The sequence below is a fragment of the Saccostrea echinata genome, unplaced genomic scaffold, assembly GCF_033153115.1.
Source record: "Saccostrea echinata isolate AGI-Se365-2 ecotype Australia unplaced genomic scaffold, CSIRO_AGI_Sech_v1 ptg000056l, whole genome shotgun sequence".
NCBI lineage: Eukaryota > Metazoa > Mollusca > Bivalvia > Ostreida > Ostreidae > Saccostrea > Saccostrea echinata.
The window spans coordinates 12,397,908-12,415,390 of NW_026889805.1; the positions used below are offsets into that span (position 1 = coordinate 12,397,908).

The following is a 17,483-nucleotide window of genomic DNA, read 5'->3' on the forward strand; positions in this document are numbered from 1 at the left end:
TAAAGAATAATCAACCAAATACCGTAGGTTGAAGGACCCCTGCGAACAAATATTACAACACAGTTATAGGGGAAGGAAAAGGATACCCTATGGAAAGACACTTCTTTACAACCGCCATTTATCTCTGCAACATTAATTTACTTCGAAAATTTATTTATGGTTTGATGTAGAATTATCGCTTATGCTACTTTTAGTTGATTAAAATATCACGATACAGAGACATCTAAATAAGTGTTATCCCCTGCATTAACTACATCTAAATAAGTATCATTGTTTTGTTTTACAGTTTCTTTAAGATTTTCGTCTGCAGATGCCATTACAGAATTGTTAACAGTGTCATCATACTGTGAGGATGATCTGCTTCCTTCGTTACCCATTTGGAAGGTATCCTCGCTCCTCTCCTTGTCAGGTTGCATTTGCATTTTACTAGAAGTTGTTTCAGTAAGTTCAACGTAACTATGCTGCTGTGATTCAATCTTTGGCTCTAAATACTTGCTATTATTCAAGCCGTTGGAATTCTCTGCACTGGATTCAGAAATGGAAGATTTTACTGACACACTTTTTATGTCTTCAATCTCTTGGTACCTTGTTGGTTCCACGAGATGCTGATAGGGCTGGCATTTTTTCTTCGGAGATTCCTTTAGGGGGAAATATTTGCCACTTTTCTGTCTTTCTTCACTAATACCGTCATATCTGCGGATACTACCAAAGGTTCCTGTCTCTTTTATTTCATCATACACCTCTTCATCTTTATCAGGTAACATAACAGACACCCTCTTCCTCAATTTCCTCTTTTGAATATATAATCTTACGCAACACTGGATGACTAAAATTGTCAGTAACAGGCAAAGGAAGCCCCCTATACATAGAATACCTATGACTACCACGTTATTGCTGAATGGGGAGTCAGCTTTACTTATAATAATTGGAACTTGTAGAGTGGTCGCAGATGATATTACCATCGAAGAGGGAGTTGTTAATTCTCTCCGCAAATTTGACGTTGTTATATTGTTGTTAGTAAAATAAGCATGTGTGTTTAGGCTGCCATCTGAAGGAGTAGATGGTTTCTCTGGCATAACTTGCATATCTGTTAGAATAATTGGTCTACTAAAGCTGATTTTCCCATCTGTGAAAAATATCAAAAAATGCCAAAGATATTGATTTGCAAATGAAATTTATAAAGGGAAACTCGAATTGGTTTCTCTGATTTAATTTGAAACACGAATGAAAAGGTATTGAAAAAAAAAATCCATCATACCTAAGCACCCAATCTTTGCATCACAGATGCTGCAGTTACCACAATACTCATTACAATATTTTCCATATGAATTTGAGGGACAAGAACTAGAACAGTTGTGGCCAAATGTACCAAGTTCACATGCTGGAATTTAACATTAATATACATAAGTTATGTTTATATGGTGTTTCATTTCCATGATTACCATTATTAATAATAATTATAATAATAATGAAACAACTAAAATACATCCAGGTTCCGAAAATATACTTACGAGTGCATACACTGCCATTAAAATAATGATTGTAACAGCAAGAAGCGTTGGTACTAAAATGACATAATATTCATATTAGTTTAATATAATTTATGTACATTTAAAAAACCATTTTCTTTACTAAATATACACAAAGATCTATTTTTTCTACTAAGCAAAATACCTGAATAAACACATGTTTGGTTGATTGTTATATCCTTCTCTGAGAATATTGTTGTCTTCAAGGTCACAAACAATACAGAGATTATGTATCAGGCAAACTGTCATTGATTGACAACTTCACAGCGGAAGTAACCAAGGAAGATAACATTGGTGTAAATTACTGATCAAAGACCAAAAACTTCAACTTAATGTAAAATCTAAAAATATTAATAATTCTTACAAAAATTACTTTCATAAAAATATGTCTTAAAACACCTTTTAAAAAATTATATATATATATATATATATATATATATATATATATATATATATATATATATATATATATATATATATATATATATATATATATATATATATATATATATATTTACAATTTTGCAATTAATGACAAGAGGAAAATTCTTTGCAAAATTAAATTTTGGTCTTAATCATAAGTCCTCTTGTAAAATAGGGCCCTGATTTTTACAGAATTTTTTAAATTAAGAATTAAATCGAATATTATAATGAGCTAGAGGTGTGTACCTTTTAAATGCATTTTGAAATGTAGACAAATGTTTAAAATATTAAATGTTTTTCTGATAAATTTTATTTTTCTTAAAGCAAATCTTTGGTCACAATTTAAAGTCTGCATGTAGATGATCTGAAATATTGCTATTTATACGTACAGAATGTACTTTGACAGGGAAAAGATTAAGAGTTAAATTGCATGGAAAATAACTTGTAGTCATCTAGTTCAAAATGCAGGTAATACTGAGAATACATTTGAAAAAATAAATAAAAATAATATGAGTATGAAATTAAATAATATTTATATTTGTCCATACTTAATTTTATATTCTATCACAGTAAATTCCTATCAGCGTGCTTACGATGTAATTAAATATTTTTTCTTTATCATCGACTTTATAAATTAAAGTATATAAAATATTAAAATAATTTAAAATATTTTTAAAGTGAACATCGTTGTAATGGTACATCTGTTATATATTTGCTTGTACATCTTAATGTTTTCTATTCTATTGCTATTAGCAACATAAAAAAAATTGAATTATAAAAGTAGCATTAAATTTTCATTTCATAGTCACCACCTGAACCCTAAGGAATTGTTAGAATAAAATGACCAGAGAATATAAATAAGTAAATAAATATTAAATAATAAAAAATAATAAATATGTAAATAAAATACAATAAACAAATACACACAATAAGTAATACTTAAAAATTAATTAATAAAACAAATGTTTGATTAAAATATTAGTACTGTGTGGCAAAGGGGATAAGACTAGTAAATGAATTCAATATTTTTTGAAATTACTTTTGTCGGAAAATAATTCTTTTCTAATTTGAAAATTTATGAACAACTACCGGTAATCGAAAACTGCAATCGTGAAAAGAATATCAATTAAACCAAAACAAAATGTAGTAAAGAAGCCACAGAAAAATTAAATTCTCTGTTTTATATATTCTATCGTTAACTGCAATTTAAAAACAATTTTTGAATTTTTCTTCATTGGTTTGTGTTTTCTAATGCCATAGTCGGAGGTATTTTTTTTTTATCAAAACATTTTATTCAATATATCTAACGATTTATACAATATATCTAAATGCAGCAAGATTGGATCTTATATTGATATACATTGTACATGTATTTGGAGAATAAAATATCTGAATTCTAGGAATACAATATACAGTATCTATTGATCAGAAAATATTAACCCGAAAACTTATTTGCAAACAAACAAATAAACCGGAAATCGTATACATCAGTTTCAAACTAGTACCATGGCAATATAAGAGAAATTTCCTTTGTAAATCTATAATTGGATATTAGATAATATTACCGGCAGGAACTCATGATATTGTGTTTCCTGCTTTAGAGTACATCAACTTTTTATCAACATTATGTTGTTCTTATGAAATTGCATTCATTTATATACATGTATGTCTCTTGTAAAAAGTTTTCCCACAAAGTACAGTTGTTCAAAAACGAAAAAAAAAATACCCTCACTTTTATATAAAAAGTATGAATGAAAGTTTTTTAAATATATTATTTATACTTTCAATATCAACTATTTTGTTCTAACCATGCATTTATGTGAATTTTGATTATTATATCCCTGTTATTGAGGTATATATTTCCCTTTTTTTCATAACACATTTATGACTTTCCCTGCTGACTAATCATATATCTGTCTCTAAGATATGGTTGATTTGGTTATATATTGAACAGGCATTGTATCTTATTCATGTACATCTAGACAAACTCTTTTGATGATTATAATAACCATTCAACAATTTCTAATAATAGCAAACCTATGGCTCCTGGATCCAGTGCTTTGGCACCAGAGTGGGGTTTAGTAAGTTATCCACTAAAACTACATGACAGCTTTGAAAATGTTCTTCTTTACTCTTGGACGTCTAGTAGAAAAACTATTTAATAAACACTTAAATGTCTATCAAAAGTTTTAAATTCATGTTCCCGTATGGTGGGGCTTAGTTGGTCACCTTTAAAAACAAAATACATATCATCTTTGAAAATATTTCTGCTCATTTATATTAAGTGAGCAAAATATTTCACGATTATATTGAATCCCTTACCCCTTACGTAAATTCAAAATTCATTCTCACTCCGTCTACCATTCAGGCCATAGGGTGCGACTAAGTTGGACATTTATTAAAAATACACCACCTTTTACAATCTCTTTTTTTAAAAAGACAGAAAGTAGAGAAATGGTTTATATGATTATCATGAGTACGTACCTCTTAAAAATTATTTTCAAAAAGATATATCCATTTGGTTACGTATACGAATGAAAATATCTTCTTTCAGTACCTTATAAAAAAGAGATAACACAAATGCATTTATCTATTAATGATACTATTTCTAATAACCTTTTAACATTTAAAAAATGTTAAATATTTTTCAGCACAAAAATCCATTGTAACAAACCATTTACTTGATTAAGCTTGCAAATGGAAAATATCCTCATTAAAAAAATCAATTCTGAAGTGCGTTTTTTTACCATAAAAATCAATGCTACAAACCTAAGGCAGATGGGTTGAAAGCATTTTGTTTTATTTCAATCATTTTATTCATCATGTTTTATCATTTTTTAAAATCATGTATCTACTGACAATAATGACGAAATATGATATGATTTTCCACTTAAGAATTTGATAGTATTGGTAATTTATCTTATTTCTCTTTATGAACAACTTCAAGATATGTCGCATTATTATCATGACTGTGTTCTACGTCTAAGTAGTCTCCATCAGAATAAGCATAATCTTCTGTAGATTCTTCACGATTACCATTTAAAAAATCTAGAGCACTAGAATCGTTAACAGTGTCATCGTATTGAAAGGAGGAGTCGTCCTGCTCTTTGTCTGTTTGGGCACCTGTTACGGGAACATGATGTATATCCGGGTCCACTACTTGTATGTAGTTGTGTCTGTTTGTTGTTTTTTTAGGCTTAAGGTAGGAGGACCCATTTTCCTCTGAACTATTGCTACCTTCTGTCGAGGAATGATTATTTTCCTTCACAGTCGCTATTGCAGAATTCTCTAGGTATTGCAAGGAATTGTTAATTTTTTGATAAGGATGAGTTTTTGCTGTGTATAAATGTGACTCGACACAATACTTATTACTCTTTTCTATTTCTTGATAACTCTGTCTGTCTTTTACTACATTTATATCGTCAATTTCATGATATACTTCCTGTTCATCTGCTGGTATCTTTGTTTTTTGAGATGCAGCTCTAGTAATTTTTTGTTTCTTCAGACGCATCCTTAATGAACTCTGAATCACTAGTATAGCCAGGAATAAGGCAATGATCCCTCCTGTCACCGCTATCACGGGAGTGTAATTATATGGCGTCTCTAACTGTGGGATAACAAACTGTGTAGTTGACTTTAGAGTTTTGATAGATTTAGCAGAGGATGTATTAGACGACGATGAAAAACGTTGAAAGGTAGTAGTGGGAACTGTTATGACCTCTATTTTGACCTCTGTGGTGACCTTTGTTGTACTCCTGACGGTTGTTGTATCTATATTCGTTGTACTCTGAACTGTGGTTTCTGTATTTGCTGTGGTAGGATCTGGAAATTTCAATATTAATACTATTCTATTCATGATACACATGATTTTATTTGCATAGTATTCTTCACAATTAAGAAATTACCTGTACATCCTGTTACTGTGTCGCACCATTCCAGGGGACATGACTCTGGGCACCGCTGGGTGCACAGATGTCCGTATGAACCTTTGTTACACTGATCTTTACAGTTATCTCCATGGTATCCAAGAGGACATTCTGGTAATAACACACTTTCATTATCAGTTTACAATTCATTTACTAACGTTAGAAATATTTGTAATATATGGTCAATTCAGTATCAATATGGTATTTTAATATCAGTAAACCTTAACAACTAAGCGTAGGTCCTTACAAGATTTTAATACACCTAAACAAATTATAGAAAGGATGTAAAATACGCATTTCCTTTAAATCATAGCGTTTTCTTTTCATGTACATTAAAGGAATGAAAACTCTTTAACATTTTATCAACTATGATCGAATAATAAAAAAATCCCATACCTAAGCACACTGTTCCGTTGTCGTAATAGTTGTAACAGCATTTATCGGAGTTTCTGTGAAAAAAGTACCAACTTAATTTTTTTTTTTAAATAAAAATTGATACATGTTCCAGATGAAAATAATTTGAGCAAAAAGTACTCACATTTGCCTGCACATAGTAATGAACCTGCACTGTAATTTGATAAAGGAAAATACAGGTACATTAATCGCCTTTACATGTTCCTAATTGTAACCATATATATGGGACTTATTATGACGAACTATAAAGTCAATTCACCAGGAAATTAAAACAATGTATCACAAGTTTTTAGAGCCGGAATAAAAAGACTTGTCCTTTTATACTTTAAAAGTAATTTTGTTACTTGAATCTTAATTTTTCTCTAATCATCTTTTTTCTTACATTTATTTAAATAGCATTTTTAAATTAATTTGTTGCAATATTCCTGTTATATTAGTAATCATTGTCATTGAAAGGAAATAGAACAGTTCCTGAATCAGGGAATACGATTCTTTTGGGTATATTTTTTCATGGTTCTGAGTAAAAAACAAAGATGGTTTTGGTAATTTGACAAGTAAAGTAAACTTCTAACACCAGAACCGTGTTATCCTAACATTTGTTATCCTAATTGTAGGACAAATAAATGCATACAATTATCCAGGAAGTCATAATCATGTAAATGATAGGATCAAAATACATATAATATGAAATGTGGAAATAACAAAAAACAAAAAGTAATCATGCTCAAAAGCTATTACAACGATATAAATCGGGAGCAGAGCAAACACGGACCTCTCAAAACATCAGAGGTGGGATCACGTCTCATGGAGGTGTAAACATCCCCTGTCAACCGGTCACACTTGCCGTGTGCTCATTGTCATGATCGAGCAAACGTAACAATTCGTAGACAATTCAGTGTTTAAATAATGGCCTAACAATTAATATGAAAAACGTCAGTCATTATCATTGATTCTTAAGAGTTGCACACACTATAAATATCTGCTAAATCAAAGATAATCAATTTTGATATTCAAAATCTTACACAGATTATATCCAATTTTTAAAATATCGCTCTGAGTATCAAACCACTTTTTTGTTGTAAATAATTACTACAGTTATGATGATTTTTTGTCTGTCAGAAAAAATAGCAGAGTTAATTACGTCAACATTAGATTTAAAAAAAATTGGACAGAATCATTATTCACAATTCCATCCCGACAAGTCTCCTGCTTACTGCCTATATAAAATGCCTTACCCGTTAACTCATTGATGCTGAAATATCAGATAACACAGACCCATGAAAACACCAGAAATGAGATCAAGTGCCTAGGAGCAGTAAGCATTCTCTATATATCGGACAAACCAGCGGGAACCCTCTGTATTGATCAGATAAAGGTAGTAATCCGTAATTAAAGCAAGTACCAAAAAATGGTCCAACAACTGGTATGAAGTGGGTTAGTGAAATTACGACCCATAGATAGGTTGTATTTGTAAATAAGGTCATTTTAAGCCTATAGAATTTGAGAAGTGCTGGCTTTTGACGAAATTGTTGAAAGATCTGTTACATCAACTGATTTGTCAGTAGTCTGCCTTGCCAAAGTTATCGTAATCAGAACATGCTTTTGCGCACCAAATCAACATGTAGACATAAAGGCCATATGCAGGTGATACGGAATATTCCTCCATAAATAAGAGAAACTGTTTATGGAAGAGGTGAAGTCATCCCCATATAGTTTAAATGTAAGTTGGCCATAACATCTTGAGTTACTAAACATTCAAATATGAAACACATGTGGCAGACTTTGCAGTGTCTTTTATTTCGAATCCAGTCAGATATATCGAATCGAAGAATGAAAAGGAATATTGCTATTGGTTAAACATCATTGATAAATCTAAATGTCGAATTGAAAGCCACGGCAAGAGTTTTCTCTCTTTGTAAAAGTTTTTTTTAAAAAGTTCTGCTTCACAAGAATACAGGGCAGGTATCGATTGGCAATGAAAGAAGCAGCCATGTGACAGTCACGCTCTTCCAAATAAGTTATTAAAAGGTAGTTCTTTGTGTGTAATTTCTTTGAATAAGGATAGTTATGTACAATATTTTAAAAACAATGAATATTTTTTAACAATAAGAGTTTAATGAACAGCAACTTTCATTAAGCTGAGATGTACGTTTTCTTGTTATAGTCGATACGTTTTTAAAAGGAAGATATATAAAGGCTATATTTTATAGATGTAAATATATAGAAATGAAATAAATCAAATCAATTTATTTTTATCAGCGTGTAAAGACAGATGTTTGAAACTTGCTAGTTTATGCAAGCGGAAATGTCGAAAAAGACATATTGATTTCCTGCTCATCAGGAAGATTTATATCATCCCAGTATCTATTTTAGTAAATTGAGTGATTTAAATTTGTATTGATTACGTTGTGTTTTAATTACCTCATTGAGCTAAAACAAGGCTCAATATATAAGTAAGAAGAAAAACAGTGTCATCTATTATCAACCACGTATATGTACATGTACGTACAAAATCAAACTCACTTTAACCTTTCTGATGTGATCCACTTGTCAAATCTATTATGCACTGTCATTTTCAATAAAATCGTTACTTTATTAAATCCCCCTACAATTCGTAATTTTGTTTTCTCATTTATTGCGAATAGGTGAAAACCACTTTCCTCTGTCTCTTTAATAAACTATTTCTGTTGTCAGTCATTTTCTTCTGTCTCTTTAATAAACTTTATCAATTCATATATTTCTGTTGTCAGTCATTAACAAACATTATTTTTTCCAGGACTAAATCAGTTAAATTCGTTGTGTATTAATTACCTCAATGAAAAAATGGACGCTACTCTAAATTTCGAGGTTATAATGCTTAACACAAAGATATTGAATTCTTCAAATTATGAAAAATGAAATGACGTTAAAACATATATTTTAGTGTAATATAATCCATTTCATTTTTCTCATCCTATATATTGTATAGCATGTATATGTTACATATACTTACCATCCAGAAAAATATTGTTAAGTGTTTACTAAATTTGACAACTGAGTACTCTGTCTACCTTATCAATACATAGAACTCATGACGGATGTGACCAGTCGTCCGGGGATGCTTACTTCTCTTAGGCACCTAATCCCACCTCTGTTGTTTCCGAGGGTCCGTGTTTTGGCACTGTTCGGATTCGTTTTGTTTACTGGATTAAGAGATTGGTCACTGTTTGTTATCTTCACACCATACCAACGTGTAGTGATGCCTTGTTTAAAGCTAATAACCAAGTTGTAGATCTGTACAGCAATGAGTATTAACTTCACTGACTATTTTTGTATACCAATATAAGATAGAAAGAAATTGTAAAATATCGATAGTTTTGAGATACATTATACAAAAGTGAGATTATTTTCAGGGTATTTACATTTATATTTACATATATACATTTATTTAATTATGCCCATACAAAATAACGCATGGGGTCCCTTGTATGGAAGGTCATTTTACAAAATATCAATTATTATTGTTATCTATCTAATATGCTGAAAGGAAGAGTTATCACTCGTAGGATGACATTTATTCTTATGAAGAAATAGTGTTCAGAGTTGATAGTAAATATAAATAATTGTAACAAAGAATACAACTGGAAATGATCCAACGTAAATATAGTTAAATATAATATATATACAACGATTGAAAGTTCCTACCATATTCTTTTAGCATTTTACTCTCGATATCTCGAATCATCGAATATGTCAAAGTTTTTTCCTTGGTCCCATTGAGTTCGAGATAACGAGGTTTGAATGCATGAAATAGAATTCTAGCGGTTACCAAATTAGACTCGGTTAGGTATATTACTTGTCGTTCATCTCTGTATTTTGAACTCCGGCTTTTGTCTAGGAAATCGTATGAAAAAGTAATTAGATATACTACACGATCAGTATGTACTGTTCCCAGCTGACAAAGCAGGTAACATCATTGTCTTTGTTTGTAAGGCTCGTTATTTTCATTGTATTTTAGAGGAACTGGGATTTAATTCTACAAGTGGCAATCCAACTATATCCATAGCTCCCTTTTTAGGGAGGAAATTCTTCAAAATCATATGTCAGGTTTTAATAAATTTAATATTCCCAACAACCAGAATGAATTTGAATTATCATATTTATATTGGATTTCGAAACTTCATAAGAATCCCTACAAAAAAATATACATAGCGGGTTCCAGTAAATGTTCTACCAAGCCCCTTTCTTTACTCCTCACTAAAACACAATGTAATAACAGCAATGAGGGAGAAACTTCAAGAGTACTGTGCAACAATATATTCAAGGAGTGGTGTAAATCAGATGTGGACATTTAAAAATTCCAAGGAACTTTTGGAAAATTTGAATTCACAAAATTTTACCAAAATCAATAGCATAAAAATTTTCGATTTTTCAACTCTGTATACAACCATTGCCCACGACAAATTAAAGTCCAAGCTTTTTGACAGCTGCTATTTCAATGAAAATAAAACTCGTAAACCTTGTCATTGGTCAAAGTTATTTTATTGAAAAGACATTCTGATTCTACACACAAGTGCTCTGAAGTTGATATAAAAAAGATGCTTGAGTTTCTGATTGACAATATCTATGTAGTTTTTGGAGACCAGGTCTTCCAACAATGTTGGAATTCCCATGGGTACCAATTGCGCCCCGTTGTTAGCAGACCTATTTTTGTATTCATATTAAGCAGAATTTATTTAAAATCTTATACATGAGAAAAAATGTCTTGCTATGGCCTTTGACTCGACATTTAGATATACCTACGACGTATTATCAATTAACTTTAGTTATTTCCATTCATACGTCCACACGATATATCCCAGTGAGCTTGAAATAAAAGATACCACAGAGTCTGACACATCTGTTTCATATTTGGATATGTTACTAGAAAAAGACACTAATGGTAATCTAAAAACAAAGCTTTATGATAAACTTGATCACTTTAATTTTTTAATCGTCAACTTCCCTTACATGTACTTATGCAGCAATATACCCTTTTCCCCTGTATATTGGGTGCATATCTCTCAGTTGATTCGATTCGCAAGAGCATGAACAATTTCTAAAACGAGGTAAGTTATTGACAAGTTGAAACAAGAATATTAGCAGTCTCGTTTAAAGTCATCATTTCGCAAGTTCTATGGTCAATACAACAATACAATGCAAATACAATCTATCATTAAGTCAAATGCAGATTGAGTATTCATACTAATTGTTAGGCCATTATTTACACACTAAATTGTTGACAGATTTTTCCGTTATTTACCGATCGTGACAAGGAACACACGGCACGGCGGGTGTGACTGGTCGGCAGGGGAGTCTCAATCCTCCATGGCACCTGATCCCACCTCTGATGTTTCTGGAGGTCCGTGTTTGCTCAGCTTCCGATTGTGTTTTAATGGACTTTGAGCTTGAATACTGTTATCTACATATTTCATGATAAAATAATACTGAAACTCTTTAAATACTCTTTAAATGAGAAGAGGATAGAGACGGTAAAGTAATATGAGTATATATGGAGAGATGGAAAACGGGAGGAAATAAGTCCTGGGTGGTATTTTCTCAGTTGTTCTGAGAACATAACGTTGATCTGTATTGGGGCAAATTCTTCTAACGTTCATAATGAAAGGGAGACACTCAATGTAATTGAGTTTTTTTTTTTTATCATTTTGTACATTTATATAATTTCATATTATTATAAAAAAATATTTTGACTGTAATTAATATTATTGATATTATCAAATAAAATACATTGCAAACCTGTCACGATTTCCTAGTGGTAGGGCGTTCGCTTCGTGATTGAGAGGCTCGGGTTCGATTCTCGTTCCCCACACCGCGTCAAACCTGAGAGGTATCACAGGTAGTGACTGTTCCTTCGCTAAGTGCCCGGCATTAGAATTGAAAGTCACGGGTCTTTCGGAAGAGACCTTAAACACCGAGGCCCCGTGTCACGGTTGGCGTTGGCACGATAAAGAACCCTAACTGCTCAAAGGCCCTGAGTGCCGAGTAAAGGTCTAAATTTGAAGTCCTATACCGGTATATCATGTGATGCTTTTAAGTGCAATTTTTATTTATTTATCTATATCTAACTACATTGTTTTAATTAAACAGATTTTCTTTTTAAATTTGAAAACATTTTTTAATTTAATTTGAATCTTTCATAATATAATACTAACAACTTCAGCTGATTAACATATTTTGCAAACAGTCGTAAATGACCGTTTTAACATTCATCAATCTCATGTCTATACATCTTTTAGTATTGGAAAATGCCATATATTGCATATAAAGTATAAACTGTTGATTGACTATGATTTTTAAACCTACTTATATAAAAATGTTTTATATATCAAATTCATCCTCTTTAAAGAAAAGTGGCATTTAATACACGAGGAAAATATGATAACCTAAAAAAACATTCACATAAAATACCATTTTCTGTTTAAAAAGGTTGAAATTGGTTATTTTATGTCTTTATTCACATTTATCATATTTTATTTATGATTCTGACATTGAAAAACTCCATTATCCTCTTTAAAATGTATACTCCAAAAATATAGGGAAGATGGTATACCCTATATATTTTTTAAAATTATATATTTTTTAAATGGACAAGTGACTCGAAAATGCGAAATCTTTACAGTTTTCTTTAGGAAAATAAAGAGTTTATCTACAAAAAATCTACAAAATATCAAAATTTCAAAATATTTTAGGAAGGGCCGAACACAGCCTTATCGAAATTTCTCATGTTTGAGTGTATCTACTATGTTTTAATGCAATATCATGCCAAAATGATTAATGATTTACACCATTTGCTAGAATCCCTCCCTCCTCCCCCGCAAAAAAAATCATGAAAATAGATACTTAATCTATTTTAGTATAAAAAATGATGAAGTTTAGACACATTAAGTAAAATAAGTTAAAAGATATGTATATATAGCAATTTATTTTGCAAGAACAGAAGAATAAATAATCATGGTTTTTAATACCAAGTTCAAAGTATTTCAGCCACAAACACAGAGTTCACGAGGATTAAAGCATTATTTCAGAGTGAAACACCAAAATAATTAGGTTCTACATGCACTTGATGTTCCAGGTTATTTTTGGTATAAAATATATGTTTGAGAACAGTGTTTAACAAGATTCCGATGAAAACATTCCAATTTAACTGGAAATTCATTAAATATCTTCCTCATAACAAGGAAGAATTGCATCTAATTCCAGTATCTCTATTGCAAAACGACTTGAAACAAATAAGTGGATACTATAATCACAAAATAAAGTGAGCTCTTTAGAATTATTGTTTGTTATAGTTTTATTAATCGTCAACTACATTGATATGGGATCAATATAAGAAGATTCTGAAAATAATTCACTTGTAACATCTAAATATGCACCAGAATATATATCTTTATTATTTTCAGACATCACATCTTGAACTGGATCTATGTATTGAGAACATAATTCCCCTTCGTCGCTATTGTCTTCCCTTAAACCAACAGCGTCTATTATACCACTAGCGTCCAATCCCTCTGCAGTAATACCGGGGTCAACTACCTCTATATAACTGTGATGATCCATTTTTTTGGTCTTTGGTTTGAGATAAAAAGTTTGACTGTCATATGAACCATTACTTGTTGATGAAGGATTTGATTCGCTATTTTCCTTTTCAGCTTTATTTGCAATTTCTTGATATTTCGACTCCTTATTTCTCATTCTTTGATACGGCAACTCTTTAACAGACTTTGTATTTTTAAGTTCATAGTACTTTCCAAATTGTCTGTTGTCATTTTTTTCACTGTGTTGCCCATTATTACTGATCAGAATGGCTTCATTAATTTCTTGGTAGGTTTCCTCTTCTTTCACTGGTAAACTATTCCTTGCTATCCTTCTCAATTTCTTTTGTCGACCCTGATACAGTTTTATACAGAACTGTATCATAATAACGCCGAGAAATAAAGCTATGACCGCTCCAATTCCTATAATGATAGTGAAGTTATTGATTGGGGACTCTGTACTGGTTGGTTGTGGAATAACTGTTGGTTTGGATGTAATTCTCAGGGCTTTTGTACTTTGGGTCTTTTGTTCCACTGTCACTGACGTAAAATGGAAGGGTAATTTTGTCGTTTGATTCGTAAATTCATTTTGAAAACTGGAGGTGATTTTAGATTCGGTTGTAGTGTGGAAAACATAAGTTGTCTCTCTAGGGTATTTTGAAGTATTAATCTCAAGTTTTGTAAATGCATTTTCATCTGAAAGATTTAGTTAGATTGCAGTAGCTCAATTACTTATATCATTTCTTCGAAAAAGAATTTTAAAAAATGAAAGATAGTTGATCAGAAATGCACGGAAACAACTCACCTGGCGGGCACCCGGTCTCATGGTTACAGCTCTCTGCAGAGCAGTTGCACATTTGGCTGCAAATGTAACCATAGTAACCAGCCGTGCATGTCTTGTCACAGTTGTGCCCAAAATAGCCATTAGGACACACTAAAGGTAATTGATTTTGTACAAAAAAAGACATTAGTTTGACAGATGAATAGATATAGAACTCTTTCTGCATAAAATAATATACAGTCAAACTTCATCTTCTCAAACTCGATGGGACCAAAAAAAAAAACTTCAAGAAACCTGATGATTCGAGATATCGAGGTTAAAATAGTAAAAAAAAATAAGCCGTTGGGACTTCCAAAATCACTTCGACATATCTATGGTATTCGAGATATCAGTGTTCGAGATACCGGTCAACTCTCTCTCTCTCTCTCTCTATTGCTTTCCTAAATGTGATTTTTATAAACATAAGAAAGCTTATAACCTATGTTGAAGTATATTTTTCTTTAATATAACCATTTTTTATTTGCTTCTTTATCTATTTGTTGTTAAAGCACAATTATTTTCAGTAAATATCATTAATCAATAAATCTACTTCAGATCTTGGGAATATGAACACACCATTTTGTTGCTCGAAAGATGGGAAACTTAAAGTTGTTACTGCTTTTACAATTATATAAAATAGGAATGAGGAACAAAACATACCAATACACGCTGATCCATTAAAATAATGATTGTAACAGCAGTCTGTCAAATTTCTAAAAGGACAATACAAAATGAAACTGAAATTGAAATTGCTTGTAAAATAGAATTATTAACTATTGAAGTGTGTAAAAAAAAAAGTTAAATGGCGTTACCTTGCCACTTCCAGATTGCGCTTACACATGTCTGCAGTGAACAGGAAGAAGATAAATACTGTGTGTCCACTGAGCACATAAATCCGCTATAATTTGAAAGGACAGCAAAGTGAAGAAACTCCTTCTGAGTAACGTGTGTTTTCTAGGAATATTGATTCTAAATTATTTGGTCATAGAGATAACATTTACGTGTTCAAAAAAATTCTTTTATTTTTCAGAGGTCATTTCGATTGTGAATGAAAGAATTATCTAAATAATATTTTTTGGACTGTTACATATAATTTTGTGATGTATTGATATAAAATTTTGAAATTAAATAAATACTGTGAAAACAACAATTCGTCTTTGGATTTCCGTTGAAAAATGATTGTTCTTTTATGTCGACACACAATAAAAATCGTGATAAATTTTCTCAACAAAAAGAGTATATATATGTATATATTTTAAATCTGTTGAAATTCAAAAACTCAATTTTGTGGAAATATAAAAAAACTTTAGTAAAATTCATTTGTAACAGTCAATTTTCATTCAATCAGACGAGTCATATTTAGAACAATTTTTTTTGGTCCTAAATTTTTTATTAGGAAATATTGACATAAGTTCTACATTTAGGCATTTAGGCAAATTATGCAGGAAATAAAGGAGGAAGAAAAAAATCATTCAAGTAACTGAACACCAATATCGCATCTTCATGAAATTCATAAAATTAGATGGGATTGCATAGCACATTTAAATAATTATCAACAGTCATAGTAAGTTCAGTTCAAACAAGTTTCATATCAGAAAGATATACTTGGGAGAACAAGTATCTTGTTTACATGGTGCACAGATTTACATGATGTTTCAGGAATTCTAGTCATGATAAGAGACCTTAACTCTATGAAATGGGTTTTTTAAGAAACAACTTTTCTACAATTTTAGAAAAAAGAATTAAAAAAAAAACAACAAAAAACAAAAAAAAAAAAAACAACCATAATTATGAATTTTATTCCATTTTTAACATAAGGATTTTGACCCTCCCATTTCTTTTTAGACTCTCTCTCCCTTTCTCGTTCTTAGAAAAAATACTGCAATGAGAAGATTGTATGTTAACTTTATATTTACTCATCTAGTATTGCATTGTTATACAAATTTTAAAAGAAAAAGAAATATTTAAAAATATGCGGACTGTAAAATTTAACTTATATTACAACTGTGATTCATTTATATACATGGATGATTACAATACAAATATATGACTTGCGAAATTTGGAAAAGAAACACATTCCCATATGAGATAAAAATCAGATGATATACCGGTATAAAATAAACCATTTGTTCTTAGAAAATTCTCTTGAGAAAACATGCATGAAATCGACACCAATCGTAGGGAAATTGGAACTAAGAGACAACGGAATTTAATATCCTATGTAGAAAAAATATGCATAATTCTTTTACCATTGATATTATTTGCATCTTAATTATCTTTATCAAACCTAGCCCTATGATGACCTCTGTTTTCTAAATAAATGTTTCAAGATTATATGCTCGTGTCCCAGAGTTAACCAGGAAAAAAGCGCATTGACGATAATAGTCTCCAGCTGAAGTTTATTCTTTACAAATAAAACAAGCATTCTGAGAGTATTGCATTAGCAATACTAGTCCCCTACCGGCAAGTGTAATCTGGTTCCCGTTAAAAATTGAAAATGCCATAATTCCGTCAAAAATCAATGAAGCGGAACGAAATGCAAACTTGATCTATAACTCTTCAAGGTAAAGTCACTTACCAAAAATTAGCTCATTATCTGCAAGCGTTTAGAAAAAAATTGCGGAAAACCCTGAAAAAATGAAAAGGTCGTAATTCCGTCAAAAATCACTGAAGCGGAACGAAAATAAAATCAAACTTGATCTGTAACTCCTCAAGATACACTCACATAGTAAAAATCAGCTCAATATCTGCAAGCGTTTAGAAAAAAAAGCGGAAAACCGAGTGGGATAGACTGACAGAC

General features: G+C 31.0%; 2 protein-coding genes across 2 annotated transcripts; both read right to left on the reverse strand.

Annotated features, from left to right (window-relative positions):
- Positions 1–206: 206 nt before the first annotated feature.
- LOC133173847 (uncharacterized) lies at positions 207–1,085 on the reverse strand. The gene has a single exon (XM_061308921.1). The coding sequence runs from the start codon at positions 1,083–1,085 to the stop codon at positions 207–209; it is 879 nt and encodes a 292-aa protein (XP_061164905.1).
- A 3,787-nt stretch (positions 1,086–4,872) lies between these two features.
- Positions 4,873–15,551, reverse strand: LOC133173848 (uncharacterized). The gene is made up of 7 exons (XM_061308922.1): positions 15,496–15,551; positions 15,344–15,396; positions 14,669–14,797; positions 13,641–14,559; positions 6,275–6,327; positions 5,858–5,989; positions 4,873–5,774 (listed from the first exon to the last, which is right to left on the reverse strand). The coding sequence occupies exons 1-7, from the start codon at positions 15,522–15,524 to the stop codon at positions 4,873–4,875; spliced, it is 2,217 nt and encodes a 738-aa protein (XP_061164906.1). The 5' UTR covers positions 15,525–15,551.
- Between the last annotated feature and the right edge of the window lie 1,932 nt (positions 15,552–17,483).